General features: G+C 50.0%; 5 protein-coding genes across 5 annotated transcripts; 3 read left to right on the forward strand and 2 right to left on the reverse strand.

Annotated features, from left to right (window-relative positions):
- Positions 1-4,498: 4,498 nt before the first annotated feature.
- PFLUO_LOCUS3207 (uncharacterized protein) lies at positions 4,499-6,485 on the forward strand (the record flags this gene model as incomplete). Its single annotated transcript, XM_073780428.1, has 2 exons — positions 4,499-4,881; positions 4,943-6,485. The coding sequence occupies 2 exons, from the start codon at positions 4,499-4,501 to the stop codon at positions 6,483-6,485; spliced, it is 1,926 nt and encodes a 641-aa protein (XP_073637284.1).
- Positions 6,486-7,128: 643 nt separating this feature from the next.
- On the forward strand, positions 7,129-8,661 carry PFLUO_LOCUS3208 (uncharacterized protein; the record flags this gene model as incomplete). The annotated part of the gene is made up of 1 exon (XM_073780429.1): positions 7,129-8,661. The coding sequence occupies one exon, from the start codon at positions 7,129-7,131 to the stop codon at positions 8,659-8,661; it is 1,533 nt and encodes a 510-aa protein (XP_073637285.1).
- A 255-nt stretch (positions 8,662-8,916) lies between these two features.
- On the reverse strand, positions 8,917-10,895 carry PFLUO_LOCUS3209 (mitochondrial 2-methylisocitrate lyase; the record flags this gene model as incomplete). The annotated part of the gene is made up of 5 exons (XM_073780430.1): positions 8,917-8,924; positions 8,988-9,241; positions 9,315-9,738; positions 9,787-10,199; positions 10,252-10,895. 5 exons carry the CDS (start codon positions 10,893-10,895, stop codon positions 8,917-8,919), a joined length of 1,743 nt encoding a protein of 580 aa, XP_073637286.1.
- Positions 10,896-11,877: 982 nt separating this feature from the next.
- PFLUO_LOCUS3210 (uncharacterized protein) lies at positions 11,878-14,266 on the forward strand (the record flags this gene model as incomplete). Its single annotated transcript, XM_073780431.1, has 3 exons — positions 11,878-12,181; positions 12,240-14,198; positions 14,253-14,266. The coding sequence occupies 3 exons, from the start codon at positions 11,878-11,880 to the stop codon at positions 14,264-14,266; spliced, it is 2,277 nt and encodes a 758-aa protein (XP_073637287.1).
- A 1,808-nt stretch (positions 14,267-16,074) lies between these two features.
- PFLUO_LOCUS3211 (uncharacterized protein) lies at positions 16,075-17,829 on the reverse strand (the record flags this gene model as incomplete). Its single annotated transcript, XM_073780432.1, has 1 exon — positions 16,075-17,829. One exon carries the CDS (start codon positions 17,827-17,829, stop codon positions 16,075-16,077), a length of 1,755 nt encoding a protein of 584 aa, XP_073637288.1.
- Between the last annotated feature and the right edge of the window lie 318 nt (positions 17,830-18,147).

Consider the following 18,147-nt stretch of genomic DNA (forward strand, 5'->3'; position numbering starts at 1 on the left):
AGCAGTAAAGAAAATTTTTCAAAAGAGAAGATCCCAATTCCGATCCTGCAGGAGGCTAAGCTGGTGGTAAAATGCACTGACATCTATTACGGGCCTGGAATCTCTAGGAATCACTTCCTGAGCTAACGTCGAATGGACGTGGGTGGCTTGCTAAGCGTCCCATTTTTTCCATTCCCACCCCACTATAGCGTGTAATTTGGTGTACGCGGAATAAGTTTCCTGGCTGAGCATTTTTGGACGTTAACGCAGTTATAGTTGCGTTTTTGAGTTCTTTGGCCGTGCGGAAGCGTAATTTTGAAATTCAGGGGAACCCTGTTCCTCGCATGTTTTCGAAAGTTCGTCTTGCTTTTAATTCATCTAAAAGATTCCCGATCATCATAGTCAGCTATAATATTGTAGATTCGAGCAAGATGTACAGGTACAGGCAAAGGAAAATAATGGTTGTTAGAATTTTAGTATTGAGGTGTTCTCATGGCTATATAGCGTGGGCGTTGGATTGATGATATTCGTTCAACAGGCCCCGTGCTGATATGACCGAAAGGACCATAACGCTCAACGACGGCAGCAGCTGATGCTCATTTTCTATGTTGAAATCGGCTCGACATGTGAGCTCAGAGTCCATGACATGGACAAGTTTTGGAAACCAGATAGACTTTCCTAGTTAAGCTTTGATCATTGTAAAATATCTCTCGCTTTCACGATCAACTTCTTATTGTACTACTTTAGTAAGAGGGTCCTCCTGACATGTAATGTCCTTAAACTTTGTTCCCGCTTATTGAAGATCAACAGCTTCTATACCAGACTCTCGGAAACACAAACGGGATGCCTTTCCGCTCACGGGCAACACTAGCATACTATGCTTCACTACACGGCGGAGGGTCAAGGTCCACGAATTAAGGTGTCACCTATGCGATAGTCTTAATTCAGGTACTGGAGCACGATGTACACAAGAACCACGAGGTACAGACCGTAGTCTACGATTTGAGAAAATGGCAGAAAGGCGGAGAATGTTAAAAATAGGAAGATTCATATTCACACGTACTTGCTATGAAAAGGGGTTTAATGAGGGGATAGAATTCTTAGCGAAGCAGAACGGCCGCTAAACTAATTTTGATTAGCTCTTTGTGACTATACCCGTTGACACCTGCTAATTCTGGTAATCTGGGGTCACCCGACTCGGGCCGCGGTACGTGGGCCGCCCGTTGCGGGGCCTGCCATTTCAAAGTACCGGTAAGGCTGTGTATACGATTTTGACAATTCTCCATTTCGTTTCAGCTCAAAGTTTCCTATGTGGATCCAAAAACGCCTCAGTTGGCTAATATTTTACCAACGTACCGTCCTAGTTCGTTTTAGCGCTCAATGACCTCGAACCTTGGGGCTTTCAATTAAACCCCTCTCTTGAAAACAATAATAAAAAAAAAGAATAAAAGAGCAGTACGGAGTAGTCCACTGGAGACAAGAAAATCTGACGGAATTGAATTTCGCGGATGTCGGAGACAGTGCTGATCATTTTACGCCCATGGAAAAATCCTGGGGGTTGGTTGTGATGCATTAGGAGTTCAGGCATGGATTCGTATCCTTACTAACAGAAATCTAGAACGGATCGTTAGTTAGTTGATAAATATTCTCTCAATCCCAATTTTCTATGTTTTGCAACCAACTTCAGAGTCACTCTTTCTTTTAATTCTTTGCGGGAAATCCAACACACGATGAGATTGCTCATGCTACTTGCAGTGGTGGCTTTCGCCATTACTGCCACGGCGTCAAATCTACAGGCTCTAGCGGATGTTATGCCACCATGTGCAGTAAGTCTTGAATTGACTTCCTCGGTGTGATGAAGCTAGACTGACCTTAAACAGCTCAAGTGCCTGGTTTCGTCGGTTCAAGAATCGGGTTGTCCACCAACAAACCAGACATGTATCTGTACAAACCCGGTTTTAACAAGCACGATGGAAGTCTGCGTGTCAAGTACTTGTACCATCAGGGAATCTCTCAGTAAGAAACCTCGTGATTTTGAGTCTCTCGAGGAATGCTTGGGGAAATGATTCTAATAATCTCTAGCAACGAAAAACATCACAAGCTCCTTGTGCCACGCGCCTATACGTGATAGATCCAATGTGGGCTTTGTATCAGGCCTCGTCGGGGGTATATTGGCATTACTGGCATTTATAGGCAGGATGGCCTCGAGATTGCCCTACTTCGGCAGTCAGTTGGGGTGGGACGATTTCGTGATGACACTGGCTGTGGTAAACTTTGCCCCTCCATCTTCCCTTCGGTTTCATTACAAAGAAATGCTAAGAGACAACAGCTACTGATGATTCCACTTACCGCATTATCCGTTGTCTGTATGTGTTCCAGAAATCGTCTGAGAATAGGAAATAAGGTTACCTAGAAGACTGACCAAATTCATATATAGTGGCCGAGTTGGGGCTGGGGCGGGATATGTGGGAAGTTCCTTTTGAGAACATCACAAACATACTACATGTGAGTATTTACCGCAACCACCTTGCATATTCGTGAAATTTCTCAACGAATAGTATCCGGAAGCCTTTCTGACTTGGGGGAACAATTTAGGTCTACTATTTCTCCGAGATATTGTATATTGCCATACTCCCGCTCACGAAGATCTCCATCCTACTGTTCTACCTGAGGATATTTCCCAAAAAATCGTTCCGCATTGCAACATACATCACCATTGCGTACAACGTTGGCTATCTCATAACATTCACGCTACTCAGTACTTTACAGTGCATGCCAATCGATGGGGCCTGGCTTCGTTGGGATGGAACCCCGGGCTTTAAGTGCAATAACGAGAATGCGCAAGGTTGGGCAGCTGCCATTTTTAACATGGTTGGCGATATTGTTACCCTGATCCTGCCTCTGTCAGAACTTTGGTCCTTAAATCTGTCCCTTCGAAAGAAAATCAGTGTGATGGCCATGTTCCTTCTGGGTGTTTTGTAAGTGCCTCACTTGGAACTCCCAGTGAAAATAGAGAAATTGGCACTAACCAATAAACAGCGTTACATTGGTCAGTATCCTCCGTTTGCGTTCCCTGATTGAATTTTCGAATGCCCAGAATATCACGTGTGAGTCTTGCCTCTGTTTGGGATCGGTGTTGTTGTTTTCAAATGACTAACCTACCGACAATAGGGGACTACGTTGACGTGGGCTATTGGAGTACGATTGAGGTCGACGTGGGTATTATCTGCGCTTGCCTCCCAGCCATCCGGTCTCTAATGCGCTCCTGTTTCCCTGCGATGTTCGGGGACACAAGACATGAAAAGTCAACCGAATACTCCACGTCTCGTTCGAACCCGACCGGGTCTCGACTCGATGAAGTCACTTGGCCAAAGTCCGGAAACGATTACGACAAGCTGGCGCTCGTGGATATGAACTATTCAAGCGAAGTTCGTTTGGCCAATGGATGGTAAAAGTTGCTTTGGGCAGTTTTGGTCAATTCTCAGCTATCTCATCCAGGCTCCATCTGTTGTGGTGATGGTGTGGTTACGTTTCAGTTCGTGTATCATTTTAACGTTCTTTAATTTCTTCTATTTCCTTTTTTTGGTCTTGGTGAGAGACAGTTTTCTGTCAAAGTTACTTTTGGTGAATAGTGCGTCGGATATCCTCAAAACTTTGATATTAATTACTCCCAATTTTCGGTAACGATTTACTACTCGGGGCAATGGTTAAGGAGGCCACCTGTTGAATATTAAACTGCGCTAGTGAAATAGTACATTATTGCGAAGGATTGACTTGAAACAATAGGCCGTGCCCCTAAAATGTCAGTACTTGGCTTCAACACCCAAAGAATCGAAGTCCATGAAATTTAGACCGGCGACGTGAAAGCTTCGTGAGATGTCACTCCCTCATTAACCTACTACATAGCAATCAGTATCCAAGAATCCTTTTAGATGATAAATGAGCCTCAACTGCGACTGGACGGCTTTTCTGCTCGGCTCGCTTATGGAGTGGCGTTATTATACTTCAAGCCGTTGTGGAGAAAAAAGCAAATACCGTATAGGTACAAGTGACAAAATTAGCCTTCGGCACTTGTTTGCTTAGCGGTATGTTTCCCTAACGGCTGGACTGGAGCGCAAGTGGGTAACAAGCTGTTGCCGATCACTCCTGGGGCTAGGCTCGGGCGGCGTTTGGCTCTCGTAACTAAGTACTCCTTGACAGTGGTTAATGAGTGTGGAAGAACAGTATAAATTCACTTTCCTCTTTCTCAGGTCTATGGGTTGCAACCAACTTTCATTCCGTCTTTTGTTATTTTTGTTATCACGTTCGTTTTTGGCTTTTTGACAGTTGTTTTAAAATATGCCGTCTATCAAGTGGCTTGGACTTCTGTCCATCTTTTCTGTGGTCCTGGCATCGTAAGTCAAATAGCCATCTCACAGTCATTGAGCCTGCATTTACATAGCACTCGACTCACATGTGTGATAGTAGCCACAATGCGCAACACCAAAACCTTCACACGGCGCAGAGAGCCTCAGCCAACATGCGGCGCTCGGATGCTGCCAGCGAGTACGATTATATTGTCGTCGGATCCGGCCCTGGAGGCGGCCCGTTGGCGGCAAGGCTAGCGATTTCTGGTCACAAAGTGTTGCTCATTGATGCCGGTGATGACCAGGGCAACGCAACCAGGCAGCAGGTCCCTGCGCTTCAACTTCAATCGACTGAGTACGAGCCAATGCGCTGGGACTACTTCGTCAACCACTATTCGGATATGGCCCGTCAAGAAGAGGACTCCAAGATGACATACCGCACACCATCAGGAGAGTTTCACGTTGGGCCCAACCCCCCCGCCCAGTCAGATCCTTTGGGCATTCTGTATCCCCGTGCCGGCACTCTCGGGGGTTGCGCGGCTCACAACGCAATGATGTTAGTGAAACCCTCGCTGTCCTGATCAACTAGTCGGGAAAAGTACTGACTTTATACTCAGCACTATCTACCCATATGAGAAAGATTGGGAGCGCCTCGCCACTATCACCGGGAATGACTCTTGGGCTCCCGACGCCATGCGTACCTACTTTGAGCGACTCGAGCGCAACCGTTACATGCCCGAGGGCACCTCTGGTCATGGGTTTAATGGGTGGCTTACGACAAGCCTTACACAGCTCGGGCTTGTGGTGGAGGACCAAAAGCTCTTGTCTCTTGTTATTGCGGCCGGTTCAGCGGCCGGGAAAGGTCTTATTGGCACGCTTGTCAACACAGTCACTGGCCTGGGCGAAATTCTGCTTCGTGATCTCAACAATGATGAGCCAGATCGTGACGATCTAACCGGCCCGTATCAAGTTCCTCTCGCCGTCGATGTTCCGTCCTACAAACGCACTGGCCCTCGAGAATTCGTCATGGACACTGTCAATGCCCGTAACCCCGATGGTTCGCGAAAGTATCAGCTCGATATCCAGCTAAACACATTGGTGACCAGCGTCATTTTTGACAAGTCTGGTCCTAAGCCGCGTGCAGTTGGAGTCAACTATCTCAAGGGACAGAGCCTGTACCGGGCGGATCCGCGCTCCGCAGGCGCTTCTGCCGGTGTTCCTGGATCAGTGAATGCCACGCGTGAGGTCATTCTCTCCGCTGGAACCTTCAATACGCCTCAGCTGCTGAAACTGAGCGGTATTGGACCGAAGGAAGAACTGCAGAAGTGGAACATCCCTGTTCTGGTTGACCTCCCTGGCGTTGGTAACAATCTTCAAGATCGGTATGAGACGTCATTGATTGGAGAGAGTCCGACGGACTTTTTCTTGACTTCGCAGTGCACGTTTATGGAGACAATGCCGGATCCATGCCTCGACAACTGGTTGTCCAATAGCGCTCCCCTTCTCAAGGGTGTATATACTACCAATGGAATTGCGATCGCGGTTATTCGCAATTCTACCACTTCTGATGGAGACCCAGATCTCCTGATCTCGGGTGCTCCGGCCGACTTCCGAGGCTATTTCCCCGGCTACTCATCTGCTGCTCTGAAGGACGCCCGGCACTGGGCCTGGATTACCCTGAAGACACAGAGTCGCAACAACGCAGGAACAGTTCAACTACGCTCCACAGACCCGAGGGACATGCCCGTCATCAATTTCAACTCCTTTGATACTGGCGTCACTGAGGATGGTGCTGATGACAAGGATTTGCAAGCTGTATATGACGGGATGCAGTTCTCTCGACAGGTCTTCAATGACCTCATTCCCTTGGACGGCGAGTTCACTGAAGTGTGGCCGGGTCCCAACGTCACTACTGAAGCAGAGATGAAGGACTTTATCAAGAAGGAGGCTTGGGGTCACCACGCCTGTTGCACGAACCCTATTGGAGCAGACGACGATGCCAATGCTGTGTTGGACGGTGATTTCAAGGTCCGTGGTGTCGATGGCCTTCGGGTTGTCGATGCTTCTGTCTTCCCGAAAATCCCCGGTTACTACATCGCACTACCGATCTATATGGTCAGTGAAAAGGCAGCCGAGGTCATCATTGCGGATGCAATGTAAATCATTGTTTTTTTTGGGGGGTTTTTTTTTTCTTTCGTGGTGGAGCCCCATGTCCTGCCCGGAAACTCATCTTCAATTTGTGCTTTTCTTTATACCCACTGTGGCCCTTGTTTTGGAGCATACCTTCGATGCTTTCTTGTCCACGTTGTGGAGGTGAATTGTACATATATTAATTTGTTGCTTCTTTTTGATTGATAGTAAATGGTAAATTGTCGGCAGAGTGTTGCCTAGCCTTGGTATGTCAGCTAGAGGTCCACGTATCCCACGTCGATGTAACACTTTTGTACCTCCATAACGCTGTTGTCGCTCTTCAGTGCGCCTTTCTTGGCAATGCCTCCAAATTGCGGCCTTTCCTAAAATTGACAATCAAGGATCGTGTGACAAGATTTAGGTCAAGTGTCTGTTCGTCCTGTCTCGGCTATTCTTCGGCTCGTGCTTGGATCGATGCTGGCCAAGCCTTTGCCTTAGCTCAGCGCTAGTGAAATCCACATTATAGTATCAGCGCGGAGTATCGGTCCGAAAGCCGCCTGGACTTCGTTTTCTTACTGAATATAATATTTAAAGTCAGAAAAGACCACTGGGGTCACACTGTCTTCAACCGTTTGCCAAGTTGCATATATTGAGTGACAAACCTTCACTAGCTATGGAACCGTCGCCTAATCAAGCTTTCATCTGGGAGCAGGTCAAGCCTGGAAGGTGGGAACGCGATATTGATGAAATCGAGCAATTCTACACCACGTTGGCAAGGAGGTTCCAAGGAACTGGCAAGACCTTTTTCGCTATGACAGCCCACGTCTCTTTCTCTGTTCAGAGAATTCAACCTTCAATCGAAAGCCATGAGCTGCATGTTACAAATGCGTTGCAGAAAGCATGGCTGCGCCTCCGATATGACCACCCCACCATTGCATCATGGGTCGAGTACAATCGCGAAAAAAAGAGCTGTAGAAAAATCTATGAGATGTTTCCCGATTCGGGGAATGTTCTTGCCTCTGCCTGGCTGAAAGAAACTTTCCGAATCGTTTCCACCAGCCAATCATGCCAAGAGTGGTGTAATTCAGATCCGCCTGTACCTAAGCTACCAACTCTTTTTCTCATCAAACAACCTACTTCTTCATCAACCAACACCAAATTCTCTGCTGACATTGTTCTGCGGTCACAACATGATATCATCGACGGAATTGGGTCGCTCTATTTGCTCAACAACTTGTTCAAATTTGCAGGTATTGTTCTGGGTGATGCAACCGCCTTCGATATACCCAACTTTGGCGATGAATGGGTAAATCTCAGTCCCCCGTTCCGAGTAGCGGCTTCCCTTCCAGCTAGTCTCACGTCGGAACAAGACACGCGATTGAAACAGATCTTGGAGAAAAATGCCGCTCTTCGACAAGGCATTCAAGTTGCGACAATACCTGTTCAATCCGAGCAACTTGTTCCTGGGCGCCACCAGCGAGTCTCGTTAACGTTGGATTCTCAGCGGACTCAAAAACTGCTCATTGCTTGCAAGAGCATTGGCGCTAGTATAACGCATGTATATCATGCTGCAATTGCGCTCGTTCTTCGCGACACCCAAGAAAAATATTCTGAGGAGCGCAAGGTTCGATTTATCAGCTACTCGTTGATTAATGAGCGTGCACATTGCAAGGCGCCATACGACACGTCACAGCACGCGGTCTCTGTATATCACTCTGCTTCTGGTCCGAGTCTTGCCATCGATTTGACAGTCCCCGCTGCTGCTGCCCTGACCAGTCAAAAAATAGATGGTACACCTACCGAATTTGGCCATATAATTGAGTTAGTCAAGGACTATTATCTCGGAATACGGAATGACCCAGAGCATATCGCCTTCATTCCGTCATATTGGAGGCTTTCAACTCCACCTTATCCCGACAGCTCCGATGTTCCACCTATTCCATCGCCGAACAAGGCACCCTCGGTCTCAATCTCTAGTCTGGGGGTGATTGACAACATTATATCTCCAACACATGGCATGTTTGAGCTGGATGAACCTTGGGTTACGGGAGAGGAACTTGGGACAGGCTTGGGCCTTTTTCTCGGTACATTCCGTGGACGTACCTGCTTAAGTGGTGCATACAACGATGCGTGGCACAGTGAAACAGAGGTCATGGAATTCCTGAGCAAGTGCAATAGCCTTGTGTTTGAGGCCTTTGGAGTGTAGCAGCAGATATGAGTTCGGGATACGGAGCTGAGACTATTCCACTACAACCTTGAACAGAATTGTAAAGTAATGGGCATGGACCGCTCCAGATTTATGTTTTACAATAAATACAGATAACACGAAATATGATAAATCTGACGAAATGATGAATAGAAAAGAAAAGAACTTGGTATTTTGTATTTCCCTATCTGCAGGCTCAACAGACAAGATAACTTCGATCATGCCCATCGGTTCAAGCATACACAGCCCCCTAATTTAAAAGCCTGCAAACAAAACAACAAATTAGCATACTGTATACTGAGTTATCCCCCAGGGAAAAAACTTACCTTTCTCGGTATTCCCCTCACCCATACTCTTACTACTGCTACTCCCACTCTGGATCGCACCAAGAATCCCATCAATATACGGAGCGCCACTCCACTTCTGGTGCGTCAGGACATCCACGCCGAGCTCCTTTTCTCGCGCCTGGATCAGACGCACGTAGGCGAGCATGCCCTCGTCTTTGAATGCGCGCGAGAGTTCTGTGGTGATGGTTGCGTTGCTGTGTAGGCCCGCTAGGGAAATTAATTGCAGGACGAAGCTGGAGCAATCAGTTAGTTTCCGAGCGTTGTGATTCGGTAGGTAAGTATGTGTGCACTGTGGGAGACACTTACCCATGCTTCGCCAGGTCCCAAATAAACGACTTCAGCGATGCCTCGTCGAATCCTTGGCCCATCCAGTTGAATGACGGACTGAGGTTGTAGACCAACTTCTTGCCCGGGTACAAGGCGCGCACCTCACCGGCGAGGGTCCCGGCTTTGGCGACGTCTGGGTCCCCGGTTTCGACCCACAATAGGTCTGCGTAGGGCGCAAACTCCTTGGCGCGCTTGGTCGCGGCGGGGAAGCCGGCGCGGTAGTGGTAGAATCCCTCGCGAGTGCGTGGGCTGTCGCAGGACCAGATCACGGGAGACTTGGTGTAATCGCTCGCCAGAGCGCGACGGCGGGAGATTGATAAATCGGGATTCTTATCCACCTGTGCCTTATAGGCCTCCCGCGAGGACTGAGAGGCGCCTTCTGCTTCAAGATGGGCGTCGACAGCTAGATATTGTCAGGAAGGGCAAGAAAGAAAGAGATATAAATACATACCCTCGTCAAAAGTGACCAGCTTGTGTCTCTTCACCCAGTCAAGCTCAAAGGCATCGATCTCATTCGAAGAAGCGCCCTCCCGTTCCATTGCCTGCAGCGTCTCGGCTAGAGGCTCCACCTCCTCCGCTACGCCGAGGATGAACTCATGATCGCGCACGTCGATCGCGCTGCTGATCAACTTGCCGCTCTCGGAGTCTGTTCGTGCAATCGCCAGGGTTTCGCAACCCATCATATCCCACTGGAACCGCGCAGCCACCAGCCGGTTAATATGCTCGCCCATCGGGACAAGCACCTTACCAGCAAGATGTCCGCACTTCTTCCCGCCATGCAATTGATCTTCGAAATGCACCGCCGCGGCACCGTTCTCTGCGAACAGCTTGGCGAGTTTGAGGACTGCGGATAAACCGCCATGTCTGTTCCCAAATCCATTAACCTCCGCACGCTTGCTCTTCGGGGAGGACATACCCAGTATCACCATCCGCGACAATCGGCCGCATGTAATCCACATACTCCGTAGATTGGCGCTCCTCGGCGCTCAATTTCCGGCGCGCATCCCACTGTTTCCGATCATGCATTTGCTGCGCCTTGAACAGGCGCTGCACCTGGTTCGGGACCGTGTTGTAAGGGTAGTCACCGAAATCGGGTGACACTTCGTTGGTGGTGGTCAAGAGCGAGGAGCAAGCCCACCCGGAAATATACAGGACTTCCTGGTTGGGGGCCTGTTGAGTCATCTGTACAGGATCAATGGCGCCCACTTTATGGCATGTGGTCAGTACCCAGGCGAATTGCGGATCGTACTGGATGGACATACTAGTATGCACAGGCTCGCCGGCCGCAGCGCGCTCATTGAGCAGATTGAACAGCTTCCGCGCCATCAGCGAGCTCGGGTAGGTCTGCTGCAGCGAGCCACGCTTGCTCACGACATCGGCGGCCGAGTATGGCCGCTTGATGCCCTCGTACCGTGGACTTTGCCACCATGTCTGGACATCGCGTACCTGCTGTTCATACAGCGCGTCCTCGGCGGCACCGGCTTTCTGCTGCGTCGAGAGCAGCTGGTAGGCGTCCGAGGGGAGGGCGGTGGACACGGGTGGCTGAACGGGGGAGGACATCCGAGGATAACCGCACGTGAAGGGTCGCGTTACTGCGAGAGTGGTGAGGAGAGGGCGTCGGGGGAGGCGACGGGGGATAGAGCGAAGCATCGTGTTCACTCTGGGAGACTAGAGGATGTGTGTAAAACAGAAAGAGAGAGGGAAGGAGAAAAAAGAAGAAGGCGAGGTGTTTTTGTCCTCGGCCCGCGCTTGGGGTTCCCCGCGACTAGGCGAATGCGCCGATAATCGCAAGATGAGTAACAGGCGGGTTGAGTGATTGATGATTGCACGATTAATCATGGGCGAGAATATCTGGCATCGCAATTCAAAGTATACAATTACATCATAATTTATCGATCGAAAATTATTAGATTGGTTTTACTGGGTAGGGAGCCACGAACCTGAGGGACCGGGGGATGGCCAGCCACTATCCATGGATGATGGTTGAGAAGAAGTAAGACACTGCTACAACGTAATATTTGACTACCAATAGTGGAACGATAATTACTATAATGTTCCCCCCCTTGGTTATAAAGGGAAGGCAAACAAATGCTCCGGTGCTGACACTTCCCGCTCTAGATTCTTCGCCCATGCAGAATGCGGAGAACGGGATCCACAGCCGATACGAACGGGGCGGGTATCGGGCCATGATCGTGGGCACTACGTGCGTCCTATAGTCTGATGGGATCTAGATGTGGCAAACACCCAAACACTGGGGGATCAATATTATGCTCGTCGTGGTCAATCATACGATCGTGGCCACGGTATAGATCCATCACCGCTATCTTACCACCCCTAGGCCCAACCACCGATAATAGCGTTTACTCCCCTCACCCTAGTCCCCGCATGGCTTATCTCGTCTCGCCAACGGGAATGTGCTTCTTCGTCATTCGCCCACCTTATCTCTTTTCCCTTCCTCGTTTTCTTCTCTCTTCCCTTCCTCTTCCCACCATCATTTTCGTTCCTGCCTCCGGGCTTTCTGAATGGGCTCAATCTTCTTGGTATGGACTACATCAAAATCCCGTCGCCGTCCACCATCCTAGACTCGCCCAAGACCCTGTCGGCCTCTGTCCGAAAACCGGTTCCTCGCTCCACGGTCGCCCCCGCCACGATCCAGCGGCCCAAGCAGACCAAGAGCCGGAATGGGTGTAGCACCTGCAAAGCAAAGCGACTGAAGTGCGACGAATCCAAGCCGTCTTGTCAACAGTGCGAGCGACGCAAAGTGCCTTGCGGTGGCTACAAGAAGGATTTCAAATGGAGGCCCTTCGAAGAGACCAACTTGGCCCCTGTGGCCAAGTCCAAAAAGGGTAAATCACGATGGTCCCATGACCCGTCCGGATTAGTGAGTCTGACCTTCCCAAACAGCATCGGCTCCCTTGACCGCTGCGCCCACCACCACCACGGCGCCCTCGGTGCTGGTCAAGTCGGCGCCGTCTCGTAATGAGAATATCCCGACGCCTCCAACCCCGGATCAGTCGACGTCGCCAGTTCGTGCTCACGCTACTATCTGGAATGCGTCACCCCCGGAATCTCCCTTGCAAAATTCCCCTATCAGCATCAAGAGCTTTCTCTCCACGGATAGCCACTCTCTGGATGAGTTTCCTGATGACTCGTCGTCGACCAGAGCAGGCGTTGTTCCAAACGTGACCCTGCCTGCCGAGTCTCACCCTGCCAACTTTCTTTCTTTTCTTGAGCCCTTTCAGCAGTCGCTGTCGGGGTACGGTGCCTTGGGCCCGGTACCTTTTGGCCCAGCCGAATTCCATGATGACCCTTCAGACTTCACCTTCTCCGAGCTGTTGGAGGATGAAAATGAGGACATCGAGGAGATTATCCGGCAGTCAGACCCCGATGTCGGCCCATGGAACTTTGCTCTTTCTGAGCAGGGATCCCTGCCGTTTGATCTACTCGGTATTCCTACCGAGCCGTCCTTGTCCCCAAGCAGTCAGGAGATGATGGTCCTCCGTTATGACAAGCTTACCTGCGGTATTCTTTCTGTCAAAGATGGGATCACGGAGAATCCATGGCGCACGTTGGTCTGGCCTCTTGCCAAGGATACCCCGGCCTTGTATCATGCCATCTTCGCTCTCACTGCCTTCCACTCCTCCAAGGAAAACCCGTCCCTCCGTGTCCACGGTGTGGCACACATGCGGCAGAGCATTACCAGTCTGATGCAGCATATCCAGGATATGCGAGCAGATGCTGCTCTAGCCACTAGCCTGGCACTGGCATTTGCCGATACGTGGGATCAACACACCCGCACCTGCATCCAGCATCTGCGCGGCGCGAAGGCGCTGGTTTCCCGGGTGCTGAACGAAGGACTCCGAAGCAATGCCCGTGGCAATGAGCTGGACCGTGTTCGTTTCCTGTACAATACGTGGTCGTACATGGATGTAATTGCACGACTGACCTCCATGGACGACTGCGGGACTCCGGATTTTGACCTCTCCATCTTCCATCTTCCCAGCGATGCCGTGCACGAGATTGACCCGTTGATGGGCTGCGCTGCAACGCTGTACCCACTGATGAGCCGCGTCGCAGAGCTGATTCAGCGCGTGCGCAAGAGCTCATCCAACACTGTTTCTCTCGTTGCGCAGGCAATGGAACTCAAGTCCCTCCTTGAGCAGTGGGAGCCGCCTCGCTGGTTTGAACCACCCGAGGATCCCACTTCTGAGGTCCAACACAGTGTCCAGCTGGCGCATGCCTACCGCTGGGCGACTTTGTTGTATTTGCACCAAGCAGTACCCGAGATGCCATCAGAGCCCACGGATGAGCTGGCCAAACGTGTGTTGATCCTGCTGGCTACAGTCCCATATACCTCGCGCACAACTATCATCCAAATGTTCCCCCTTCTTGCCGCCGGCAGTGAAGTGGACATGGAAGATGATCGCAACTGGGTGCTGGACCGCTGGACCACAATCCAGTCTCGACTTATGCTTGGTGGCGTGGACCGATGTCTTGAAGTTTTACGAGAAGTCTGGAAGCGACGTGACGCCATCAAGTCGGAAAAGCAGCAGAAGCAGCAGCAGCAGCAGCAAAATGCGGACAAACATGGCCGGGCTAGTTCCTTTTCGCACATTGATAAGAACAATGCCAAAGCAGGTGCGCGGGGCTTTGACAATGAGTCCCGTCGATTCGGCGGCTTATACAATAACCCGACTAGTCCTCGGAAAATACCCGTTGAGGCGAGGTTCTCGACCTCGTCAGCCAGGACAGACACATCTCGTCGGGGTACGGCGATTGCGCCATTGGTGAATATCGAATTCGAACGAACGGTTCGAGGGAGATTGCATTGGGTTAATGTTATGGCAGAATGGGGCTGGGAGGGTAAGGAGTTTGTCTTTTCCCTAGTAGTAAGATCCAACTAACTTTGCAAAATAGTATTCGTCGGCTAGTGCCTTCTGAATTACGTCGCTCTGCGTCTTCGAAGCAGTTTGGAGCAATCGACAGGATTTTTATGTTCTGACGCTCTCTACTAATATTTACGATTTACGACGCAGTTTGGATTTCATCCACCCCTCTTGATCCTTCCTTCCTTTCGCATTGTTTACGTTTATGTTTATGCTGCTCTTGTTTTATCACCGCCGTTCCTCTTTTTCGCCAAGTCCATTCATCCGCACATTTTGTTTTTGTTTCAGCTTGTACGTTGGGGCCTGTGTAATTTCAACAGATCCCGCCAGCCAGCAAGGCGTTTTGACACTTTTATTCTTGATTTCTTGATTTTTTGATGATGGCTGTCTTTTTGCCTTGTCTTCATTCTCCTCCTCCGGACTATCAACCCGAGGACGGAGCCTGTTATCCTTTTCTTCTCTTCCCTTATCTGACTTTGATCTTTTTTGCCATTGCAAGAACTGTGTATGATGTAGGTACTAATTTCTACCAGCGTTCCACTGATCTCATTGATCTTATGCTTTGATGCCTACCAAACATGTCGCCAAATACCCTATCAATTACCCATTACCAAGGCAATCGCAATCGCCAAAGCCAGAGCAATTCCAATACAATCAACAATGACACGCATGCCCAATACCCCAAACCCGGAGCCCCGAGCCCGCTGCACCAGTATACACAGACCCAGGTCCGACCGAGCCACTGAGCAACACAACCCTAAAACGCTCCAACCCACGAAAATACTGTACCTGCCTGACCCGATGAATCGAAACTGCTCCGAAATTGATGCCCCTCGGCCCGCGTATCCTATCACGGCTCCCATCCAATCATTTCTTAGCCCCAATCGACTCGTTACGATCAATTGCTCCCACGTGGTCCCGTCAACACTCGAGATCTACCTCTGCCGTCAGTGATCAATCCCGAAGCGAGCAGTAAATGCCGTCTTGTCTCTGCACTCAGCCAGCTGTGGGGATGTATTGAGGATAGCACCCTGTTTAGCTCTCTAGGCTAATATTTAGTGTATTTACTCTCGCCGTGCGTGCTTCACCGACATGAATGGGGCATATTCGATGACTGGTGGTTTGGAGCATGGCATCTAGGCCATAGACGCGCTCCCTGGATTTACATCCTGGCGAACCAGGTTGAAGTGACATACCAAATACAGGTAGGAACTGAGATTCTTTAACTCTGCTAAGCCATTCCGTCACGATCGACAACTGATGAACTACTCGGGTCAATGCCACTATACATCAAATTGAAGCGCTGCACGGCGAAGGGCTGATACGCGAAATAATGGTCTACGGAACTGAACCAGTGTGGTATTTAAATAGTCCAAATAGAAGAAGTTCCTATATATTCGTAGTTTGTACTTGGACATGTTTGTTTGGCATGGTCAGGCCTGCATGGCCGTCTGAGCTGTCATCGCCTTACTTTTCTTTGTTTGCATGTTTCCGAATAACTGGACTAGCTTAGAAGGCGCTAGATCGCACTAACCTCATACGTCGTATACCTCCTCTGCGCTAGCAACTCCATTCTTCTTCGCTTTGTCGGCCTGGCTCAGTCACTAGATCCATTTTGGATAAAGCCTGACTAGGAAGCACCTGTGAACGACGCGCTAAGCTTCAATTGATGAGGCCTATTGAAGAGTAGGCTAAATGGCCGGGCTCTTGATCTTTCATTCGATTCGATCCTACACTTCATTCTATACTCCTCCCTTCAAACTCTCAAAGCCGCATCGATCAGATACATGATTTAGTAAATTCTGCCGCATCCAATCTAATCTCAAAAATATCCAGTACAAAGATAGACCACATCATGGCCTACAACCCTTTTTAATCCTGGTCATAACGCTCCGGCTGGTCTCGAACTTCATCCAATTAACAGGATTCTCCATCTCATCGGGGAGCTGGGCCATCAAGCTGGCAAACTCCGGCTTAAGCCCTACCACCCCAGTCTCGCGGGCATAATCGTGCCAATGCGCCATGAGTTCCTCCAACTTATCATTACGCTCTTCTTTCAAGTCGTTCACCTCACCGGGGTCTTCAAGAACATTATAGAGCTGCCACTCCTCTGGTCCAAATGGCTTGTTGACGAAGTTCAGCTTCCACGGACCTTTCCGTAAAGCCGCTTGTCCGAACAGCTCCCATCCCGCCACATAGTCCTCAGGGTGAGGTGTTGGCGCTTCCTTGGTGAGGAATGGTACCCAACTCGTGCCCATAATTTTCTCAATCTTCCTTCCTCCAAACATACCAACGGGCTTTGCAATCCCCGTCTGCTCCAGCATGGTTGGCATGACATCCATGACTGTGCAAAATTCGTGGCAGATGCTTTGCCGATAGCTCATGTCCATGGAGGGCTTCAAGATGAATGGCACGCGGATGCCTCCCTCGGTGCTGAATTTCTTGTATAGCCTGCTGGGTGCAGTCGCCGCTTGAGCCCAACGACCACCATACCAAGCAAAACTGTCCTTGTTGCCAATATTATCCAAGGCATTGTTGTAGTATCGCCCAATATAGTCCAGCACCTTTGGGCCCATTAAAGGATGAGCTTCATAGCTGTATCCCTCGGCGCCGTTGTCTGACATGAAGATGATTTCTGTGTTCTCGTACAATCCATTTTCGTGAAGATAGTCGATTACACGTCCAATGTTCTCATCCATGCAATCTACCATCCCCGCGTACGCCTCCATCGCACGCGCGGACTTGCTTCGTTGGTCAGGGGTCATCTCTTCCCATTCCGGTACTTCGGGCGCCTGTACGGGGTGTGGGTTGACTCCGTCAGGAACTAGCCCAAGACGTTGCAATGCAGCAATACGACGCAGTCTGAGTGCATCTGGGCCATCATCATACATGCCGCGATACTTTTTGATGTTTTCCGGTGGGGCTTGCAGTGGCCAGTGCGGAGCAGAGAAGGGTAGAAAAGCAAAGAATGGTCGATCTCGTGGCCGCTCATCCATATAGCGTAACAACTCGGTCGTATAATAGTTGCTCGAGTAGAAGTCTGCCGGAAGTGTATTGTTGTTGACATATTGGCCGTCCTTCATGTGGACCGCGCTCACATTTACCTCCGCAAAACGGCACAATGAATCACCTGTCTGGATCTCCGGCTCCCACGCATAGTGGTTTGCCGCCGGAGGCAACAGTGCGAAGCTGCGGTCAAACCCTCGACTGGCTGGGGAATGGTCGGGTTTGAGCCCAAGGTGCCATTTGCCTGCCATCATGGTGTGATAGCCTCCATCGGCGCGCAAGACTTCTGGCAAGGTAGCCACATGTTCATTTAGATAGCCCTCGTGGCCAGGCTTTCCTTGGTGGATGGGACTGTCGATTAAAAACTCGGCCATTTGGCCCAGGCCCGTCAAATGATGATCAGTGCCGGTAAGGAGCATGGCGCGCGTGGGCGAGCAAGCGGCGGCCGAATGAAAATCAGTAAACCGAGTTCCCGCCGCCGCGAGACTGTCGATGCACGGCGTCTGGATTTCAGATCCATAGCAGCTAACATCAGAAAAGCCGAGGTCGTCTGCGACAATGATCAAATAGTTCGGCTTGGGAGGAGGTTTGAAAGAGCCCATGATGCCGGTTTTCGAGTGGAAAAAAAACCTGGCTTGATTATTGAGAATGTTGGGTAAATGAAGCACTTTTAGGTCACTATAGTTATTATCAGGCACTGATAGCTCTATTCCAATGCCCCATCCAGAGACCGATCCTCGGTGGTGGAGCTGTTAAGCGACACTCGCTTTTCAACGGGTCGCGGACCGATAGTTTCTCTATCGGCTATCAGCGTTGGACTCTGAAGAAAATGTGCATTCGTACTCTCGATCTGTACATGTTTATTGCTCTTCGTGACTAATTTTGCTTGGACTTTCTCATTCATTATTTAGGAAGGAGTG

This window comes from Penicillium psychrofluorescens (assembly GCF_964197705.1).
Source record: "Penicillium psychrofluorescens genome assembly, chromosome: 2".
NCBI lineage: Eukaryota > Fungi > Ascomycota > Eurotiomycetes > Eurotiales > Aspergillaceae > Penicillium > Penicillium psychrofluorescens.